This window comes from Miniopterus natalensis, chromosome 4, assembly GCF_054644295.1.
Source record: "Miniopterus natalensis isolate mMinNat1 chromosome 4, mMinNat1.hap1, whole genome shotgun sequence".
NCBI lineage: Eukaryota > Metazoa > Chordata > Mammalia > Chiroptera > Miniopteridae > Miniopterus > Miniopterus natalensis.
In genome coordinates, this window is record NC_142084.1 from 25,756,777 (window position 1) to 25,775,683 (window position 18,907).

The following is an 18,907-nucleotide window of genomic DNA, read 5'->3' on the forward strand; positions in this document are numbered from 1 at the left end:
ACGACCCCCACACAGGCATGTGCCCACGCATGTCTCGTGTGTCATCTCACCAGCTTCCACCCTCCCCCGCACACACATCTCATGCTGTACACCTGGAGGCCACTCACATCTCTCACGCCCGGTATCAGTCCACATCTGCCTCTCACATGCTGCCCTTCTCCCACCCACCCAGGGACACCCAAAGGCTCCTCCATGATCCCCCCTTCCCCCAGCCAGGAGGAGCCTGCCCAGATGGGGCGTGTGAATATGCAACGGGAGTCCTGGGCTGGTCAATGGCGAGTGTGCGTGCCGTGGCGTGCCCGCTCCTGGGCCTGTCGTGTGAAGCTCGTGCCCTGACTCTGTCTTAAGTGCATTCACGCACTTACACTTGGCCTTATGTACACAGCCTTGCCCAGCTGCCGGGGCGCGTAGGGATTTTAGCGGACGTGAATGTAAATAAATTATATATATATTGCTAACCCGAGTGCTGCTTCTCTCGGGGAAGCCAGAGGTTGAGGCCAGTGGCCACAGAGGGGTCACATGCAGGCTGTTCTGAGAGTCCTGGGTGGCTGGGCCTGGCTGGGGGACAACTGGGTCCCTGGCCCTAGTCCAGCACAGCTGGTTCCTGGAGACGTCTTCAGACATGGGCCAGCTGGGCCAGGCGGCAGGCAACAGCAGTGACCAGGGCTGCACCTTTGCCCGACCCATCCTCTGACTGCAGGAAGGTGACCACACAGCGAGGGGCCAGCTCTTGCACAGTGGCTGCCACCAGGCGAGAGAAGCTGTGAAGGGGAAGGGCTGAGGTGAGCCCAGGCCAGCCAGGCCCTATTTGGCCATGTCTCCCACCTAGCCTGGCACCCAGACTCACTGGGGGTGCAGCTTGTAGAGAGTCCCATCCACTCCCACAGACACAGTCAGCTCTTCCAGGCCCCGGTTCTCACGGATCTTCTCCACCACTGCAGCCACACCCGCTCCGCAGAGCTGGGCCGCCCGCTGGGACACGGCCTGGCACACCTCCAGGACCATCAGGGCATCATCCGAGGTCAGGGACAGCCCCAGATCCTCAAGGATGGCTCGGACCTGTCTCAGAGCCAGGCTGTCACTGGGGACAAGAAGGAATAGAGCACAGAGAGGTAGGGTCCGGCATTAGCTCCCCCGTCTCTATGACCACCATCCTCCAGGGTGAATCTCCCTCCTACGAGCATTCCACCCAAAGTGAACAGAAAGACCCTTTGAGAAGTGGGAGGAGGTAATGCAGGTCTCAGCACCTTTCAATCTCAGACAGAAACTTGGTCTTAAAAATGTCCCTGGTCTGAAGGCACTGGGACAGCTGACCCCGGAAGAGAACTCCAAGGCTGGTCAAATGCAAGAGGACGTGGCGGACGATCTCCCCCAGGTACATGCCACTGATCATCTTCTCAAACCTGCATGAAAGTGTGTGTGCCCACAGGGTAGGAGATCCCACCAACTACTATCACCAGTGGAAGTCACCACCAGCCACCCCTGCCCGGCCCGGCCCACACCTCTGTTTGCCAGGGTTGATGGTCGCCTGGTCCACACTTGCATCGAAGCAGGTGCTGAGCATATCCAGAGACCCATCATCCCCAAAAGCACCCCACTCCATGTTGATGCACATGTGGCCTGTGTCCCCAGCCACTCCCTCCACATTCCGGAGCTCCTCCATGTAGCAGGCATTGGTGCCAGTTCCTGCAGAAAGGCCAGATGAAGTGGGAGCCATTTAATAAATCAGACAAGACCCCTCTGAGCCTTTCCTGCACTGAGATGGCAAAATTCCGGCTTACTTTTTACCTCTCCATCTCCGCACATTCATGCCCTGCCCCAGGTCCTGGTCTTCTTTTCCGACATTCCTTCTGCAGATTCTGCCAGCACCAAGCCCTCCGGGCCACCACCACTTCCCCTACCAGCACCACCATCAGTGCATCTCTCATGCTACCCCAGGCACTCCTAAAGATGCCACCAGCCATGTCATTCCCCTGGGAGATGTGTAACAGCCCCCCATTGCCTGCAGGAGAGAGGCCTAAACTCCCCAGACTGGTCTTTGGGTCTTTAATCAGACTATCAGGTGCTGGGCCAAGAGCTACCCATGTAGACAGGAGTCAGACAAGAGGAGCCCACAGTGGCCAGAGGCAGGGCAATGAGCAGCCAACTCAGATACTGCCTGTATGTGCCCAAATCAAGGAGTCCCAATGAATCGTCCTGCCTAGAGGGCCAGGAAAGGCTACAGAGAAGAAGCGACATTGGGATTTGGCCTTGAAGCCAAGAAGCACAGAAAGGAACAGTATTCCAGGCAGAGGGCAGAGGCATCCCCTTCCTATCCCCAACACACGGTCAGCTCTAGGCAGGGGGACCTTTTGTCAGCCCCACCTGGACTTCCTCCATCCAGTGGTTTATTCCCATGGCAACCTGGGCATACCTCTCTGAGCACCTCCCCATGCCAGGCTCTATCTTCAAGAAGCTCCCGGTCCCATGAGAGGCTATCATGCACCTCGTGCTTTAAGAGACTGATGCCTGAGGACCTGTGGGAGCCCTCCTCCACCTAGCCAGATCCCTTCTTCTTTTAAGGCTTTCATTGCAAGTCCCACTCATTGCGGGACCCCTTCCTTTCTGAGCTCAGCCTGTCGCCCTGGCTACAGATTCAGATTCAGATCTCTCTGATTGCCACATGCTATTCTTGGCTTAACCCCTGCTAAACGGTCAGTTCTGAGAAGGCACGTGTTTCCCCTCTTCTTTATGTATTTTCCTGCCCCTTCACCAAGCCCCCAGCTGGCCACAGGACAGATGTTTAATAAAGACTCAGAATCTTGGATAACCTGAAGGACCCTCACAGCTCATTCTCTGTCAACTCCCAGCCCCACCCAGCCCCAAGCACTGAGAGTACCATGAGCCAGGCACTGTGCCACTCTTTGCCTCAGGACACGTGTTATTATCTCCATCTTAGAGATGAGGAAACTGATGTGCTGGTGACCTGCCCAAGGCTGTACAGGTGGAAGTGACAGAGCCAGTATTCCCACCCAAATCTATATGATGCCAAAGCTGATTCATCTAATAGAAGGGCAAACTGAGGCTCAGAGAGCAATGAGCCAGCAGCTGAGCTTGGCTAGACACCCCAGCTCCAGACTCTTAGCCCAATAGAGTGTTCCAGGGGCCCATTGGGTCAGATGGGAATGATCCCACACCCCCAAGGCCAGAGAAACATCCAGTTAGCATCAGGCAGTAGGGGCACAAAAGAGCAGGACTCTCTCACCAACGATAAGGCCGACCTCACAATGGGGGTCCTTATAGCCACAGGACATCATGGTTCCCACTGTGTCATTGACAATGGCAACAACATTCAGCTCCATTGCCTGCACACAAGAGGATGATGTTAGTTGCTGGGCAACATGGTCGTCACGGCAACCAGTGCTGGACCCAGAGGTCTCTCCTGCAGAGGGTCCTCCTCTTAAGAAGTGAGAGGCCCTTTGCTCCCCTTAAAGGCCTGCCTCAGTCCCAAAGCCCCCCTGGAGGCACACTCCTTACCTGTCTGCGCCCAAGAGCTTCCCGCAGCAGACGCACAACATCTTGGCCCTCACAGCCTGATGCACTGAAACCCTTTGTCCAGTTCAGGAGGATGCCCTGGGGTGGGACCAAGGCAGGGCAGGAAGCTGGAGGCCCCTTGGAATCTCACTTGGCCTCCCCAAAGCCTGCATCCCCTCAAGCATACAATGTCCCCCCTCCATAAGCAGGATCCCAGGCCCACTCTGTCACACAGTTGAGGGCCTTGCCCTCTGCCCCCTGCCGACTCCTCAGAAGCCTTCCAGTGTGAAGAAACCTATTCATAACTGTTCAGCCTATGTCTTCTAGATTAGTACCAGAATGCTCAGATGGTCTCAGGGTGTGGCCATTTTAAGACAGTTGCCCAGAAGGAACGGCCCTTTGTAATTAGGTTAGGAAGGAATGGAGCTGGTCAAAAAAGTGCTGTATGTGAGAACGGAGAAGGCTCAGGGGGTCCACATGACAGCAGATTCTGTTCTTCCAAAAAGAACTACCCAGGGTCGCTTGAGAGAAGGAATTCTCGGAGCTGGGACAGAGCCGTGTCAAGGGAAAGGCACTCGTGTGTTCCAGATGTAAGTGAAGGACAAATAGAAAAGCCAGAACCCAGACACCTGGGCAGGACATGAGGGGACAAGACAGATGCACCTTACTTGTGAGAAATTGGCCTTAAATTGTGAACTTAGCGGCGGGGGCTTGACTGTACTTTCCTTGGTGTGCTTCCTCTGCGCGAGGGGCAGGGGAATTAGTCCACCGCCGACAGGAGAAAATGACTGCTCCCCACAAATAGAAGCATGGAGAGCAGGTCAGAAAATCTCTAGGGCAGGAGACTTTAGAAGTACTAACCAACATTTCCCCCAGTAATATTCTGTTTTATCACTTTTCCTATGTGACCACATCTAGGGTGCTCTGTGCTCACTGTCCCAAAAACAGAAACCAGAAAGAGTGAGAGAGCAAATGAGAGAGAAGGCAGTTTGGGGAAGACCAAATCGTGGGAAATAGCAAAGCTTCCCTGCTCCAGGACGAGACAAAGAACCCCTGGCCTGGGGAAGGGGAGGTGCGGCAGTCACAGGCAGGTTTCGGATAGCTTCTGGAGAAAGGCATTCCATGCCCTCCACCCTGGGCCCACCCTTTCGGGGGAGGAAAAGAGACAAGGGATTTGGGTGGTCTGAGGGCAGAGGCGGCCTCTGCCCAAGGAGGTGTCAAGACCCAGGAGAGGACGTGGCAAAGTCCGGATGGTGGAGGCCTGGGCGTCTCCCCAAGAGTTTCCCCTTTGTGTCTGCACATTCTTTACACCAAAGCGCGATCGCTGTGCAGCGGAGGGTGGGGAGGGCTACCTGGGGAAGGGGGCCTCTGAATTGATCAACATCAAGTTTTCACCACTCCGAAGAATGTGGGCTCAACACAGAAACTTAATTCACTGATAGAAGATCAATAGGATAGTGTTTCTTGCATGTGTGATTTTGCATCTTGAGTCCCACCTGCTTCTCACACCTTACAAGAAACAATCAAAACAAACAAGCTGCTAGGCCTGGAGAGAGGGGACCAGCAGAGATGCTGTGGAGTATGAGGGGTAGAGGAAGGCAGAGGGCAGGGACGCGCATCTGGGAGGTCAGAGCTGGGGCAGAGGGCAACAGCCGCACAGGGCTGGTTGGAGCCCAGGAGGCAGAGGTATGGGAAGAACACAGTGGGCACCTTCAGGGACAGTGCGTCCCTCATCATAGCAGTTTTTCAGCAGAAGTTGGGGGTGCTGAGGACAGTACTCCTGGGAACTTGGACCAGAGGTCCAGAAAGAGCTGTTTCCATGACAGGCTTCAGGTGTGTGCCCGAAAAGTCTAGTGCTCTTGTTGAAGGACACGTGGAGGGGTGTGCCGAGTGCCTGTTGCTCTGCCTCCCCAGTTAGGGGCCCAACCCCAGCCAGGCACTGAGAGGGACACTGGCAAGGTTGGGAAGGGGAGAGAGGGCAAAGAACCTGTGTGAGCACAGCCCCTTCGAGCGACTGGAGCAAATGCTGCTCCCCGAGGCTCCCTTGGCCAGAACACAAGTGCTTGGGTGAGCCCAGATCTGGGCCTACACTGCTCCCCAGTGCCCAGACCTGAACCTGGCTCCACTCTCCTGCTTATTGGCAGCCCCCAGGGATACCGTGCCCTTCTCCATCTCCCTCTTCATGACCCTGGATTCCAGGCCACTTGACCACATCCATCCATTCGGACACATTACATTTAGGGAAACTGAGTGCAGGCTCAGCCTAGCGGTACCTCCGCCTGCCCCTCCCCCAGTCCAGGGCACCTGAAGCCTCGCCCCAGCCTCCTGTGACTCCATGAAGGGCATGTGGGTGGAAAGCCCCTGGGGATGGCTTCTCCCAGCCCCCCCTCTCTCACCTGGTCCAGGCCAAGCTGCCTGCAGGGGAAGGAGAAGGTGAAACCCAGGGGGAGGCTCTGCCCGCTCAGGCCCTGCTTCTGCTGGAAGTCCAGGATGCAGTCCACGATGTGGTCAAAGAGCTGAGGGGCGGGGCAAGTCAGCAGGTGGCGGGGGCACCTGGCGCTCCCCTGCCCCTGACTCAGCCCCAGGTTGTGGGTACCTGCTGTCCAGATCCCTGAGCCACACACTCAGGGATGGAATAGATCTGGCTGGTGATCTGCACATCTTCTGTGGCCACATGTACCAGGAGGACTCGGAAGTTGGTGCCCCCTAGGTCCAGTGCCAGGAAGTTACCCCGCTCTGTGGGGCAGAAACCCTCAGTGTCAGGACAGAGTGGTGGCTTCACCCCAGCACACACTGTGAGCCCCAGGAGCCCACATCCCAGCCACACACTCAAGCCAGGTCCTCACCACTGCCATCAGGAGTGGCCCGGACGTAAGTGGGCAGCATCCGGAGGGAGGAGGCCTCCCCTCGGAGCCCCTTGGCCATGGCCTCCCGCATCTGCGCCTGCACCATTGCCAGCTGCTCACGGTTCAACCGGAAGGGTGCCAGGGTCTCCTCTAGTAGGCACCGGTGGGCAGCCAGGCGGGCAGCCACAGCGGTCACCATTGCCACACCCCGGCCGCCCCCGTCCACAGAAGGGATGAAGGAAACATCACATTCAGGGACCAGGAGCTTCACTGTCTCCTGCAGGATGCTGAGGAACCTATGCAGACACATGGGAGGCGCACCCTGGCTTGGCACCAGGCCCTGACCCCCACGGGTTACTGAAGCCTAGTCCCCATCATTTCAAATCAGTTCAATTCTGAATTTATCTGTGCACCAACTACATGCCCAGTGCCCCTGGAGACCCCTCCCTTGCACACCCAAGGAGAAGCATCTTTTCTCTCCTCTAACCTCTTCTGGCCCCCAGCCTCCCTTTGGCCTCACTCTGCTTGGGTGACATTTGTACCCACTGCCCTGCAGCCACGGTACCAGAGTGCCCTTTGGGTGCGTCTCACACACACGTGTTCCTGCTACCTGCTTACGCAGGATCTGTGTTTTCCCAATACCTGGGGTGTCGCTCAAACACTCGGCCTCCAATGGCCACAGCGATACGAAGCGTCTGCTGCTCCCGGCTGTGCTGGAGGCGCGTGAGGACGGCCGCCAGGGCAGCAGCGCAGAGCCGGGCAGCTCGCGCGCACACGGCCACGCACACGTGCTGCACCAGCTCCGAGTCTGAGGCCCCCGGGTTCAGGCCCAAGTCCTGCAGGATAGCGTGCACACGGGCTGTCCCAGCCGAGGGGCTGGGGAACAGGGTGCTGCTATGAGGCTCAAGTATCGCAGATGCTCCCTGTCCCCCTTTCCCCAAAGCCCCACGGCTCCCTGGGGGACAGAGCACCCTCCCTCTCCCTAGCGGAGAATCCCGTTGTCTAATCCCACTATCTTCCCACACTCACTCCTCCATCTGAGCCACATGCTCCAGCAAGATGCACCCTCGGCTCAGCAGGGCAGGGGAGGTGCAGCCGCCAAAGAGGGTCCCTTGCTGGGCCAGGTGAGCCAGCACCTGCCGCACCAGCTCACCCAGGTACAGGCCGCCAATCATCTTCTCAAACCTGCCGGACGGAAGGGTGGCTGGACAGAGGCTTTCCTAAGCCCTTGGCCCACATGGGCCCAACTGCAAGAGCCCTCAAGGAGGGGTCATTTTCTTTGGGGTCCCCAGACTGGAGGTTCCAGAAGCCAATGGTCTCCTAGGAGACAGGTGGGTGTTTACCCAGACCTCACTGCCACCTCCAGCTTAGGTTAGGTTTAGAGGGCTTCTGGAGGGTGACAGGACCCAAAGGGGAGGGTGGGGACACTTTGCTCAGCTACCCCCAATCTCCAACTCCTGTCAGGGCTAGCCAGAGTCAGGAATAAGGGAGGGCCAAGGGTTGAAAACTCTGAGTTCTAGAACCTTGAGCCCTTCCTTCTTTGAGCCTGGCCAGGGCCCCCGAGGGAGCAACCTGGAGCTGCTGAGAGGGAGAGGCTGGGCCCTAAGGGCTGGAGCACAGGGACAGCTGAGGGGGTGGAGAGAAGAGCAGTAAAGGGCCTAGAGCAGAAGGTCAGGCCACCTCTGGGCACCGGGATTCAGGGACTCCTGGTCCAGGATGTGGTCGAATGTGGTCAGCACTGGCCCAAGGGCCGCATCATCACCGAAGGAGCCCCATTCAATGCTGACGCAGACGCGGCCCCGGTCCTCATCCAGCGCCGCCACGTGCCGCGCCTCCTCCATGTAACACGCATTGGTACCAGTGTCTGGCAGAGACAATCCCATCAGGGCCTGCCCACCAAGCAACCGTGCCTCCCACCCACCGCCACAAATGGCCCATGGCTCACCTACAATGAGCCCGACCTCACATGGCTCAGTCCCAGGCTCGCAGCCCATCATGGTGCCCACTGTGTCATTCACCACGGCAACCACATTAATGCTGTAGGTCTAGACAGAGGGCGGAGCAGGGAAACCTGGGGGTTGGGCCGGGCTGGGGCCCTGTCTTTGATGGAGACACCCAGAGTCCATGAAACATGCCCACATGCCCCACACATCTGTGTCACAGACACTCTAGGCCCTCTAGGGAGGTTCCTCCCATCCCCCACTCTTTTGGCTACTCCACCCCCAACTCAGGCCCTGGGGTCTCTGTGGCTCCCAACCTCAGCCATCCTCTCCAGAACACCAGTGGCCCCCACAGGACCAGGACCAGAGTGAGCCAGTGTGGCGCCTTGAAGACTGCACTGGAGGCCCCTTGCTGGCTCACCCTCATCCTGGCCTGACTCCTCAAGCCCTTCCTCCCAGCCCTGACTTCCAGCCACTCACACAGCATGACGACCATTAATCCAGACAGATTGGCCTCCTCAGGCAACCAGAATTTTCCATATGCCCTTCTCTGAAGCTAGATCTTCCCCAGCCCCAGCTTATGCATCTGGGAAACTCCTCCTTCAAGTCCCTGCTCAAGTCACAATGGGCCCTCTCCAGTGCTCCCAGAGTCATCAGAACCACCTCCTAACGGGGACAATCTTTTATTGGAATGAGGACAGGGTCAATGCTTTTCATCTTTGTTTCCCCCCCCCCATGGTCCTAAGCATTGATATGACCTTTCTTGGCCTCAGTCTCTTACTTAGAAAATGGAAATAGTAGCAGCATTTATCCCAGGGTTAAACTGGATAAAGGATATAAGCAGGAAAGAAAAGCAGGCTCTCCCAGCCAGCTGGTGTGGCTCAGTGGTTGAATATTGATCCATGAACCAAGAGGTCACTGGTACAATTCCCAGTCAGGGCACATGCCCGGGTTGTAGGCTCAATCCCCAGTAGGGAGCATGTAGGAGGCAGCCAATCAGTGACTCTCTCATCATTGATGTTTCCATCTCTCTCTTCCTTTCCCTTCCTCTCTCTCTAAAATCAATAAAAACATATTTTTAAAATGAAAAGAGGGAGAGGGGAAGGGAGGGGAGGAGGCCCTCCCAGAAGCATTGGCAGGCCACATCGGCATCCCATCCCTTTTGCCTTCACTCACCCCCTGCCTCTTGATGGCATCTCGAAGCAACTGGACCACATCCTGGCCTTCCACACCACTGCACTTAAAACCTTTGGTCCAGGAAATGAGGGTACTCTGGGAGCAGAAAAGTGGGGTCACTCCAACAGTCTTCATGGGGCTGCAGCCCCTCCCCCCACCAGGCCCATAGCCACTCTGCCTCTTCTCACCCTATCTAGGCCCGTCTGGTGACAAGGGAAGGAGAAGTTGAACCCAAGCTGCAGGCCCTCGTTGCCCACAGGGTGCGCATCCAGAAATTCAGACAGGCAGCAAGCAGCAAAGTCAAAGAGCTGTGGGACACGTGAGGGGCTCAGCTCTGCCCACCGGAGCCCCAGCCACCTGTGGTCCCAGAGCCTGGGCAGTGAGCCCTCACCTGCTGACCAGGACCCAGCATCACCTCTTGGGGGATCAAAAACTCCTGGCTCCGTGGCTCAATCCGGTGCCCCTCAATGCCCGTCAGGGTCACCCACAGAACACGCAATGAAGCCTCTGTGGCTCCCAGCTCCAGCACCAAGAAATCTCCTTGCTCTGAGGGATAAGCAGGTCACAGAGAGGCATGCAGTTGTTGATATCAAGCCCTCTGCCTCCCAGAAACATGCCCAAGGCCTGCAAAGTCTTGTCAAGGGAATTTAGAAATGGGAAACTTAGAGATAGGGACAGGGATAAGAAACTTCCCCCTCCCCAGATTACAGCCCTCCCCCCAGACCTGGCCACCCATCTTAGTCTATGTCACCCACCAGTGCCATGTGGGATGGACCCCACATATGTGGGCAGCATCCGGACTACAGGGGCAGGGCTGACCTGGCCCCTCAGTGCCTGCTCCATGGAGCCCAGAAGGCTGGCTTGGATCTGCTGCAACTGTGTGCCCGTCACCTTGAATTGGTTCAGGCACTCCTGTACCTGGAGAAAAACAGGCTGACGTCTGGACAGGAGCCCTGCTGGCCTAGCCAAGTTCCCCGACTCCAACCAGGACAGGCCTGCCCTGCCCAGCTCATACCCCCTCTCACCTGTCCAGACCAGCATCCCTTCCTCTGCTTCCAAAGGGCTGGCCTGAGCCCTTTCTGAGCCTTGCTGGTCTCCCCAGTACCACCCAGCCCCTCACCTCACCTTTTCCCACACTCTGGCTCTCTGGCCACTTACAGCCTGCACCCAGATCCTATGCCCTCAGACGGCTCCATTCTAGAGGAAAGACTCCCCCACACACTTCCTCCTGCTCCATCCCTTCGTGGCTCCTCAGCTCACTACCCCCCAGCCCTTTCTACTTCTTTGAATTCAGGGTTTGGCAAGGCCTTTCTCCCGTCACACCAAGACTGATGTGCTCTGGGTCCCCAGTACCCTGAGCAAGCTGCTCAGCGAGTTGTCATTGAAGGAGCAAATGAATGAGCACATGCATGAACAAACTCCAAGTTCAGATGTTTCCCTCTCCAGGTCCACTTGATTCTGGAGCCTGAGCAAGCCCAGCCCTCATTGTCTGTCCCTCTCTGTCCAATAGACCAGTGCTGAAGCTGGGGGGGCGCTGGGCCTCCATAAGGGGAGATCTGTCTGGGAGCCCAGTGTGTTCACACAGGTGTGCTCTGAGGCTTGGTGGTGGTCCTAGGACCTGTGAGTCCTCCCCCAAGGCTTTCCCAGCCCAGAACCCTTGCGGGCCTGGGGCTATGTCACACCTGGGAAAGCTCCCTTAGAGGAGCAGGACAGGTAGGGAGAGGTCACGTGATGCCTCAAAACCTGCCAAGCCAAACATCAGCGTGTGACTGGAGCGAAACTGAGGTAAGAGGGTAGAAGTCAGGAAAATATGACGGGAGTCTGAAGGTGAGGTGGTGAGAAGAGTTTGGAGGCCCTGCTTCGGAGGACAGCCCTCCCCTCAGTGGGCCATCCCTCCCGCAGACCCTGGGTGAGGCCCACCTGCGCGCCCAGCGCCATTCTAAGCACCGAATGCTGCGTCGCCAGCTGAGGCTGCCCTTGTGGAGCTCAGACTCCAGTGTAGGGACAGAAAATAAGCAAATAAACCGATAAGATGGCCTGGTAGTAATGGGAGCTTTTTTTTTTTTTTAAAGCAAGTCAAGAGTGACCAGGGAGGTAGAGGTATTTTTGGACATTGGTCGGGAAAGGCCTTCCTGTGGAGGTGACCTACATGAAGGAAGGAAACAAGCCATTGGAAAATCTGGAGAAAGAACATAAAGGGATTTTCTGCAGTGCGAGGGGATGAATTTAGGGGAAGGCTGGGCCAGGAGCAGATCCGAGAGAAAGGAGGGGTGAGTAGGCAGGGAAAACAGAGGACAGAACACTCTGGGTTCTTCTCCACCAGAAGCCCACTGGGGGGAGCTTAAAAAGGGCCCTGAGACCTCCCCTCTACATGGAAACCTCCTCCGGACAACCTTCTGGCCCGTCCTTCAGAGGCCCAGCAGCCTCCCTGGGTTTATTGGAGGGTCCCAGCCGGTGACCCCGTTCTCCTGGGCTTAGCCTTTCCCAGGCCCCCACCTCCTGTTGCACAGGAATTCCATTCCTGTAACCTGCTGCCCCAAACTGGACCTGTATTTGTAAAGTAACCGCTGGGACACCTAGGTAAGGAGGCTGGGAGAGACTGGGAAGAGAAGCTGCCCACTGAGGGAGATGGGATGACTCTGTCCCACCCCTCGCTTTAGGAAGTGATGAGAGACAGAACCCTAAGGGGACAAATGACCCTCACAGGAGTGCCAGGTGTTCACTGGCGTGTTTATGTTACAGCAGATGCCTACAGCAGCCAGGAATGCTCAGAGGGGTTATTCCCGTTACAAATGAGAACACTGAGGCTCAGACAAGGACAGTCATCTGCCTAAGCCAAGCACTATTAAGGTGCAGGGTGGGATTTGAACCCAGATTTGTCTGACTGCAGAGATTATTTCTACATAAATGTGGAGCCTTATAAAAACTAGCAATTTCTGAAAAGACCCCAAAGCTGATGAAAGTTGCAGTGACGAAACCCCATAGGACCTGGGGTGAGCAAACTTACATCTGAGTGTTGCCAGGCAAGTCAAACTTCTCTCTGAGATAACAAGTCACCTCTTATGCAAAACCCAAAGAATAATTATACTCAGCAGTGCCCCCCCCCCCCCATGCCTCCAGGGCCAGGGCCATCTTAGTCACAGCTGCATGGGGGCTGGAGGTGCTCTGGAAGGATTCCTTGGCTGAGAGGTTGTGGGGGCATAGGAATTAAAGGGGATCATGTATGTGAGAGTGTAAAGTGCTGCTCAGGTGTGAGGGGTGTGTTTTTATTGCTTAATGATAACAGAATTACGGAGTTGATGGCTTGGGCAGATGGATGTTTTTTCTTCCTTTTCGTCCTGGGTCCAGTGAAAGGTGCAAAAGGAGTGAGAAGGAGATGGCAGAAACCAGGAGAAAGACGGGAGGGCGTCCCTGGCCGACTCTGGTGGGTGTGCAGCAGCCAAGAGAAGCTACTGGAGTCTCCCCCACAACCTCCCCTGGGGAAGAATAGGGAGATACCTCAGCCAAGAGCGCGAAAAGCTAAGCACAAGAGAGGCTGAATCCAATACAGCTTCAAAGTGGGCTCCTTCGACCAACTTGACTGTCGGTCAGTCTGGGCCCATTGCCTCACCCCTGAGCAGATTTCCTGCTCTATTCAGCAGGAAAAATAGCACCCACTTTTTCTGCAAGGACTGAGAAGGGGTGGAGTAGTGGCCAGCCTATAGGACATGCTCACTGAAACGTGGGTTTCCTTTCCTCAGAGCATGAGGTATGGCCGACCTGGAGAGGCTGATTTATTGCCCTTCTGGTGACAAAAAGAGACCTGGGGGGAGGGTTGGGGAAGGGACTCTGAGAAGGGGAGCAGAGGGTGAGCCTGCGGTGCTGAGGTGGGGGCCAAGGCCATGGGAAATATGATATCCCTGTGAAGTCCCCCAAAGCCAAAGGGAATGTCTAAACTGCAGGTGTGCGCACTGGAGTCAGCAGGGCAGATGTGGGACGGCCACAGGAGCCCCAGGACGCAGGGGCATAAAGCGAGTGGAGGGTGGCATGGCTCACTGGGCCCAGCGGCGGGCGGGGCACAGAGAACATGGGTACAGCGGGGGCTGGGGCGGGGGCTGGACACACGGGAAGCAGAAGCAGAAGGTGCAGTGAGGGGTGTGCCCCACAGCTTAGGTAACAAGCCAAGTCCAGCAGATGTTAGAACAAGCTGGAAAACTAAAGCAGCTGCAGGAAACGATTGGAGGACCCTGTCACACGGCCTCCTCTGTCCTTTATTATCTCCTGTAACTCACTTAACCCTCCAAGGGGTGGGAAGGCTCGATTTTCTTTCCCCCCATTTTACTGATGAGGAAACAGAGACTAAGGGATGTGAAATGACTTACACAAATGTTTCCTGCCCAAGGATGTGGTATGCAAAGGCTCTAAATCTTGGTCAAGATGACAGGAGAAAGAGGGACTCGCTTCTGAGCTAACAGGAAGCATATGTAGTAAGCTGCACCGTAGCCTGGATTCTGTGCGCCCGGCTGCATGGCCTTGTGGAGGGGCAGGAGGCCGGCAGGGGTAACTAGACAAGCGGGGAGAGGAAGGGCCTGAAGAACACAGCTTTCTACCAGAAAACCCGGGAGGGTCCTTTCTAGGCTGTCAACCCACTTGGGGAGAGGTGGTGCCTATGTGGCAAAGTGGCCAAAGCAATATATTTGGGGCTGAAACACCTCAGCTCAGCTCAGCTCAGGCTCCTGTCAGGCCTTAGCCCAAGGCACATCACTGCTCTGAGCCCCCTCTTCCTGAGCTGTAAAGTGAGTTGCTAATCCCCACCTTGTAGTTGTGTGAAGCCTCGTCGGAGATAGTTACCAGATCAGATATGAAAGGCTCTGAAAACTGGAAGGGGCTGCATAGATGTGATCCCATGGCCCCACATCATCTTCAGTCAATCCTGCTCTTGGCAGCCTTCAGTGGGCACAGGACAGGAACCCAGTGCTGAACTTACCAGCTTAGAGCTGTCCGGGGAGCAGGGCAAGCCTTCCTGGGGGCAGCCGGGGGCTCCTTCCCCTTGCCACAGTCGTTCAGGACCAATGGAAGCCATGTGGTTCCACAACTGAGAGTGGCCACCTCTGGGAGGAAAGAGGCAGCCTGGGTGAGCCACTTACTCTACAGGCCTAGGAGGTTGTGACTCAGACCCTTAACTTTCTTCCTTTTGAAGGGGACAGGAAGGAAGTTATGGGCAGAGCTCAGAACCTCTGACCATCAGAGATCCCTTAGTAGCCAACCAGAAGGCTGTCAGTTTCCAGAAGCATGTGTAACACAAGAGCTGATATTTCCAAAGCCTTTCATTCATTGTCATTCATTCGCATTACCGGTTCCTGATGCCTGCTCTGCTGCAGGCTGGGGTACAGAACGAAGCCAATCTGGGCCCCACCTTCAGGGGTCTCACAGCCCTACAGCAGTCACAGTAGGGTGGACATAGGCATCTGTTGAGATGGGCATGCTGCTGTGCTTGGGAGTTCAGGAACGTGCTAGAGCTTTGGGGAGAAAGGGTGTGATGTGCTGTAGCAACAAGCAGGCTGGACCACAGAAGGTCTTTGTGCCAAGCTGAAGCGCATGGATTTCTTCTTGGAGATGGAGAAGGCGGCGGGTGGGGGCGGGGATGTATGCTTCAGTAAGGGCTCCCACTAGTGGCACAAACTTGGGGCAAGTCATTTATGACTTACTTGAATTTCAGTTTCTTCCTCTGTAACACAGAAGGAAATATCTACTTGTACGAGGTTGTTGTGAGAATTACGTGGAATAACACCTGGGAAGATGCTTTGGGAATTTTAATTTAAACCTCAGCTCCTGCGTGGGTTTGGGGAGGGGTAGCAGTGCAGAGTTGAAAGGGTCTCAGAGCCACTGCCCCAAGTGACTCAGTCTCAAAAGAACTTCGTTCAGTGTCTTCAGGTTTAATTAGCTGAATGGAAACTCTATGAACCTCAATTTCCTCTTCTAGGCCAGGAAAAAAAGTTCAGCTCGCAATGATTCTGAGAGTCCTTTGCACACTCTGAAGCACTGTAGGAATGTCAGGTGTTGTGCTCACTCAGGCTAAAGGTAGTATTACTGTTCCAGGGGGATCCCAAGGGAGCCTTCAGTGATCTGGGTGCCCTTCAGGGGTGAAGGAAACAAGAAAGGCATTGGAGGGCCCAAGATGGGCAGAAGGCATCTGTCCACCAAATCATTCCACCTCTCCTCCTGGAAGAGCAAACTGCAGGAAAGATGCCGTCCCACCCCTCCCACCTTCTACTCCCATCACTCTGTGTGGTCACCTATAGTCTCCTAACTGCCTTTACCTCAGTACCCACTCTCTCGGGCATGCAAAGCCAAGAGCTTATTCTTCACTACAAAATCCTCTTGTCCCTTGGTTTCAACAGCCAGTTTCCCCTGGGCCCCCTTCCTAAATCTGTCATCATCTTCATTAACCCCTTCTCTCCTCTCCCCTTAGACAATGGGGCTCACAGGTTTCTGATAGGTCTTCTTTCCACACTCCCTCTTTCTCTCACTCATTGCCATGATTTGATGAAAACTCCTGTGTAAGGGCTCCTAAATATACCTGTCCTGAGCCAAATCCCAAGTTCTAATGGTCTATTAGACATCGATGCTGGAGAGGCTCCTCAAACTCAACAATCAGAGCCACATGCATTTTCCCCCTCACTTTTGCCCATGACTCTCCTGTCCTCCACCTTCTCCTGCTCTGGTCTGTCCACCTTCCCACCCCACCAACTCTCAACAAGTCACCAGAATGACTGTGCTAAAATGGATTTTATCATGTCATTCCCCAGATCTATCTCCCCTAAGGAAGTCAACTGTCACATTGCGATGGCTTCCACTGCAGAAAAAAAAGTTCAAAATCTTTATTGTGGCATTACAGGCCCCTCACACTGTCCTCCAACCAAGCTTCCTCTCACTACTTCCCTTCACACTCAGGCTATACACAGACAAGCCTCACCCAGTCTTGCTGTCCTGCCTCCACTCAGCGTTCCCTGAGTCTGGAGCCACCGTGTCTGAGTCATCTCTGCACCGTCAGCACCCAACATAAAACTGGGGGTGGGCAGGTGGTCTTATTCAGAGAACCAAGAAATCAGTTTCTAACTAATGTTCCCTGAGTCACACATACCGCCACTCAGTTTCTAAATCTGTCAAATGGGAATGTTAGTTCCACATACATTACAGTTTCAAAGATTAAAATGGGGTAACTGAGGCAATCACCTTTGGAAAGGGTCAAGGGCTACGCACAGTGTGAGCTTTCACCCTCCTTTCAAGGCCCAGCTGGCTCAGTCATTCATTCATTCCCTCTTCTGTTTGACATTTGTTCAGCACTTCTCCATGACAGTCTAGGGGGGCTGTGAAACTTCCCCCAAGAAACCCTAGCATTTACCCTCTCAGTAAATGTGTCCATGTCTGTCTCCTCCAGCTGAGAGTCCTTGTAAAGAGGGACATGTCTCCCATATCACTAGATCCCCAGCCCCCAGCCCAGGGTCTATACACATTTGAAGAACTGTGGGCCTCTTGGCTTCCCTCAGCTGAGCCAGCTACATGGAATGAGCCTGCCTTTGGAAAGACATCCCAAAGATGTTTGCTGGGGAGGGATCCACCACTGAGGACCAAAGGCTTAGTCTTTCCAGCATCCACTCCTCCAGTATGGGCCAAACAGCAGAGATGAGGGTTGGGTTGGGGCTGAGGCAGGTAGGAACGAAACAGAGGCTCTTACCCAAGGAAAGCAGCAGTTGGTCAGTCTCCTCAGGCCTGAGCTCTTTTCTCTCAACATGAGGCATCCCACTGACTTGGTTTGTACCCAAAGTGAAACAAGTGACCAGAGTAATAATGTCCCCAAGTCCCACCCTCTTACTAGACAACAGCTAATTCACTTCCTTTTGAGTCTGCCCTAAGAGAAGCCCAGGGTAGGCAGGGCCACGGTGCAAAGTTAAGCAAGAAGACAGCAGGAAGTTGGAGCCCTGAACTAAGTCAAGGGCCCTAGGACATGCCCTCTGCAATGCTGGGAGTTCTTTCCATTTTACAGACACTCAGTTTGAAGTGGTGGCTCACCCCTGGAAAGAAAACGAAGGGGCCTAGCCTGGGAAATATGCAATCCAATGGACAATTTGGCAAAATGTGTAAGTACTAGCGAGTAAAACGGTCATGTGAGCACAGAAGAGGAAGAAACTAACTGCCCTCGAGTGGGCAGGGCAAGTTGAGGAAGCTGAGCCTTGAAGGAATGGTGGTATTCGGGCAGAGGTGGTCCTTGAGAAAGAGGAGCATGTACGTCATGGAGCACCAGGCACCTTCCTGGAATGGAGTACGGCTCCAAGGGCCTAATGAGGATACATGTAGATGGGGCCACGTGGTGCGAGTGGTGGGAGCTAGACTGTGGAGTCCAGCCTTTAGTCTGTAGGCCAAGGGGGGAGAGTAGGTTTGCAACATAGGCCTTCTCTACTGAAAGGGGAAGGGGAGTCTCAGGCTCTAGTCAAGCTGTTGGCCACCAGGTTGGTTTTCCCCTGAACTAGTCTTCTTGACAGCACAGAAACTTGGGGCATCACTGTGCTCGCTCCTATGGTATGAAATGTGTGTGTCCCTCCAAAACTGATGTTGAAAACGTAATGCCCAAGTTGATGGTATTAGGTGGGGCCTTTGGAAAATGATTAGGGCATGATGATGGAGCCCTCATGAAAGGGATTAGTCTCCTCATGAGAGAGGCTCCAGAAGATCCTCATTTCTTCCGCCACGTGAGGACACAACCAGAAGTCTGCAACCAGAAGAGGGCCCTCACCTGACCATGCAGGCACCCAGATCTCAGCCTTCCAGGCTCCAGAACTGTAATAAATTGTTTATAAGCTACCCAGTCTGTGGCATTTTGTTATAGCAGCCCAATAGAACTAAGACATCCACCATGGTAGAAGACAACATACTGCACCAATTTTTGTTTCAGGAAAACTGGTGGGCAGATACTTTAAAACTTGAGGCAAGCCAAGCCGGGCCGGGCATGGCTCAGTGGTCGAGCATCGACCTAGGATCCAGGAGATTGCAGTTCGATTCCCGGTCAGGGCATATGCCAAGGTTGCTAGCTCAATCCCCACTGGGGGGGGGGGGGGGCAGGAGGCAGCCAAACAATGCTGACTCATCATTGATGTTTCTCTCTCTCTCTCCATCTCCCTTCCTCTCTCTGAAATCAATAAATATTTTAAAAAATTAAAACTGCAGGCTACCTCATCAGCAGTAACCCTACCGTTATCCACAGATAGTACATGACTTCCACATGACAACAGGATGATGGAGACCAGGGACAGTAGCTTTTGTATGAGTTTTGGCACTGACTGGGCCTGGAAATGCCAGACATCAGCCCTGCTGCATAGTTCACTGGGTACCAATCAGGCCCCGAAAGGCAGGAAACTCAGGGCTGGAAGTGGAGAGGACAGTCATCCATGACAG

At 54.9% G+C, this 18,907-nt stretch overlaps 1 protein-coding gene across 4 annotated transcripts; it reads right to left on the minus strand.

The window, feature by feature from the left end:
* Positions 1 to 515: 515 nt before the first annotated feature.
* Positions 516 to 17,724, minus strand: HK3 (hexokinase 3). Of its 4 annotated transcripts, XM_087815946.1 has the most exons (19): positions 17,193 to 17,724; positions 14,442 to 14,563; positions 10,231 to 10,408; positions 9,867 to 10,021; positions 9,664 to 9,783; positions 9,476 to 9,571; positions 8,305 to 8,404; positions 8,040 to 8,223; positions 7,389 to 7,544; positions 7,002 to 7,235; positions 6,360 to 6,655; positions 6,110 to 6,249; positions 5,910 to 6,029; positions 3,517 to 3,612; positions 3,245 to 3,344; positions 1,503 to 1,686; positions 1,248 to 1,403; positions 848 to 1,081; positions 617 to 761 (listed from the first exon to the last, which is right to left on the minus strand). In XM_087815946.1, exons 1-19 carry the CDS (start codon positions 17,254 to 17,256, stop codon positions 617 to 619), a joined length of 2,880 nt encoding a protein of 959 aa, XP_087672072.1. In that variant the 5' UTR covers positions 17,257 to 17,724. The 4 variants fall into 4 exon arrangements, with proteins under 4 accessions (XP_087672073.1, XP_087672072.1, XP_016052623.2 ...); XM_087815947.1 differs by lacking the exon at positions 17,193 to 17,724 and having other exon boundaries at positions 516 to 741; positions 10,231 to 10,393; positions 14,442 to 14,537; XM_016197137.2 differs by lacking the exon at positions 17,193 to 17,724 and having other exon boundaries at positions 10,231 to 10,393; positions 14,442 to 14,549.
* Positions 17,725 to 18,907: the final 1,183 nt, after the last annotated feature.

Coding starts and splice junctions, on each gene's coding strand:
- HK3 (XM_087815946.1), bottom strand. CDS start 17,256: ATGCCTCATGTTGAGAGAAAAGAGCTCAGGCCTGAGGAGACTGACCAA. Junction 10,022..10,230: donor GTCCATCCCACATGGCACTG/GTGGGTGACATA, acceptor CTTATCCCTCAG/AGCAAGGAGATTTCTTGGTG. Junction 8,224..8,304: donor TGAGGTCGGGCTCATTGTAG/GTGAGCCATGGG, acceptor TGTCTCTGCCAG/ACACTGGTACCAATGCGTGT.